This window comes from Propithecus coquereli, unplaced genomic scaffold (genome assembly GCF_000956105.1).
Source record: "Propithecus coquereli isolate 6110/MARCELLA unplaced genomic scaffold, Pcoq_1.0 Scaffold5, whole genome shotgun sequence".
In the NCBI taxonomy this organism is placed as follows: domain Eukaryota; kingdom Metazoa; phylum Chordata; class Mammalia; order Primates; family Indriidae; genus Propithecus; species Propithecus coquereli.
The window spans coordinates 11,337,863-11,338,876 of record NW_012150840.1 but is presented as its reverse complement, the minus strand read 5'-3'; the positions used below and the strand labels follow the sequence as shown (position 1 = coordinate 11,338,876).

At 33.0% G+C, this 1,014-nt stretch overlaps 1 protein-coding gene across 1 annotated transcript in view; it reads right to left on the bottom strand.

Moving 5' to 3' along the window:
• Window positions 1–1,014, bottom strand: part of PCNX (pecanex homolog (Drosophila)) — a 188,010-nt gene that overhangs the window by 45,530 nt on the left and 141,466 nt on the right. The window contains 1 exon segment of the mRNA XM_012656049.1: window positions 474–689. Within this exon segment, the coding sequence (XP_012511503.1) occupies window positions 474–689 (216 nt within the window).

Sequence of the window (1,014 nt, the reverse complement as noted above, 5' to 3'; positions counted from 1 at the left end):
TGATGGGCACTTGGGTTGTTTCCACATCTTTGCAATTTTTAACTTTAAGTGGTTAATTTTATGTTGTGTGAATTTTACTTCAATTAACAAAATTATTGAGGACAAAGGTATGGTGTCTATATGAATGTAACTTGGTTAACTACTCTCCCTTACACAAAAATTCAGCATTCTATGCTGCTAACCATCTAACAAATTTATGCCACTGGCCACAAAGGGACCAGCAAGAGGACACACACAATTATAACAGAAATTCAGTATCTCCAGGAAAACAAGTCACATGATGCCATATAGTAAAAACGATTCTTCTTAGAATATGAATTGTGGGGGGGAAAAATCTAATAATTACTCTTTAACAACTTTTCACACTCCACAACCTCAAAGATCTAATTTTATAACAACTTTTGAGATATAAACATAAAACTTAAATGTCATAGGAATATGCTAAAGAAAAAAAAGGTGAATGAATATCTTACCTCTGAATTCAAGTCCCCGCAGCTGGAAAGTGATCAGACCATTGCCTATCTCTATGAGGTGTACTAATGCATTCAGATAGTCAGAGGCAAGGATGAAACAGTCCCCTGTACTGTAGTTTCCCCACCGTCCTAGTAGCAAATCACCACAGAGACTGTGTTGCAGGGATCTAGTTAAATGTTCATAAAAGATGGAATTCAGATTGTTGTCATCTGATCCTATAAGAAGGGATTAAAAAGAAGTTAAATTTCATCTTAAGACCCCTTTATACCAGCAAACAAGATTTTTAAAAATATTAAAACTAACTTCCAGTTAGGGTTATAATTATATTTATTTGGCAAGGAAAGTAATATTCATACCCATAACAGTTTCTACACGAAAATGAAACATAGGATAATAGAAAAGTTTTATAGTTTAGATTTAGAAGTCAGGTAACTTCTCAGAATCTAGGGATTAAAAAGAAGTTAAATTTCATCTTAAGACCCCTTTATACCAGCAAACAAGATTTTTAAAAATATTAAAACTAACTTCCAGTTAGGGTTA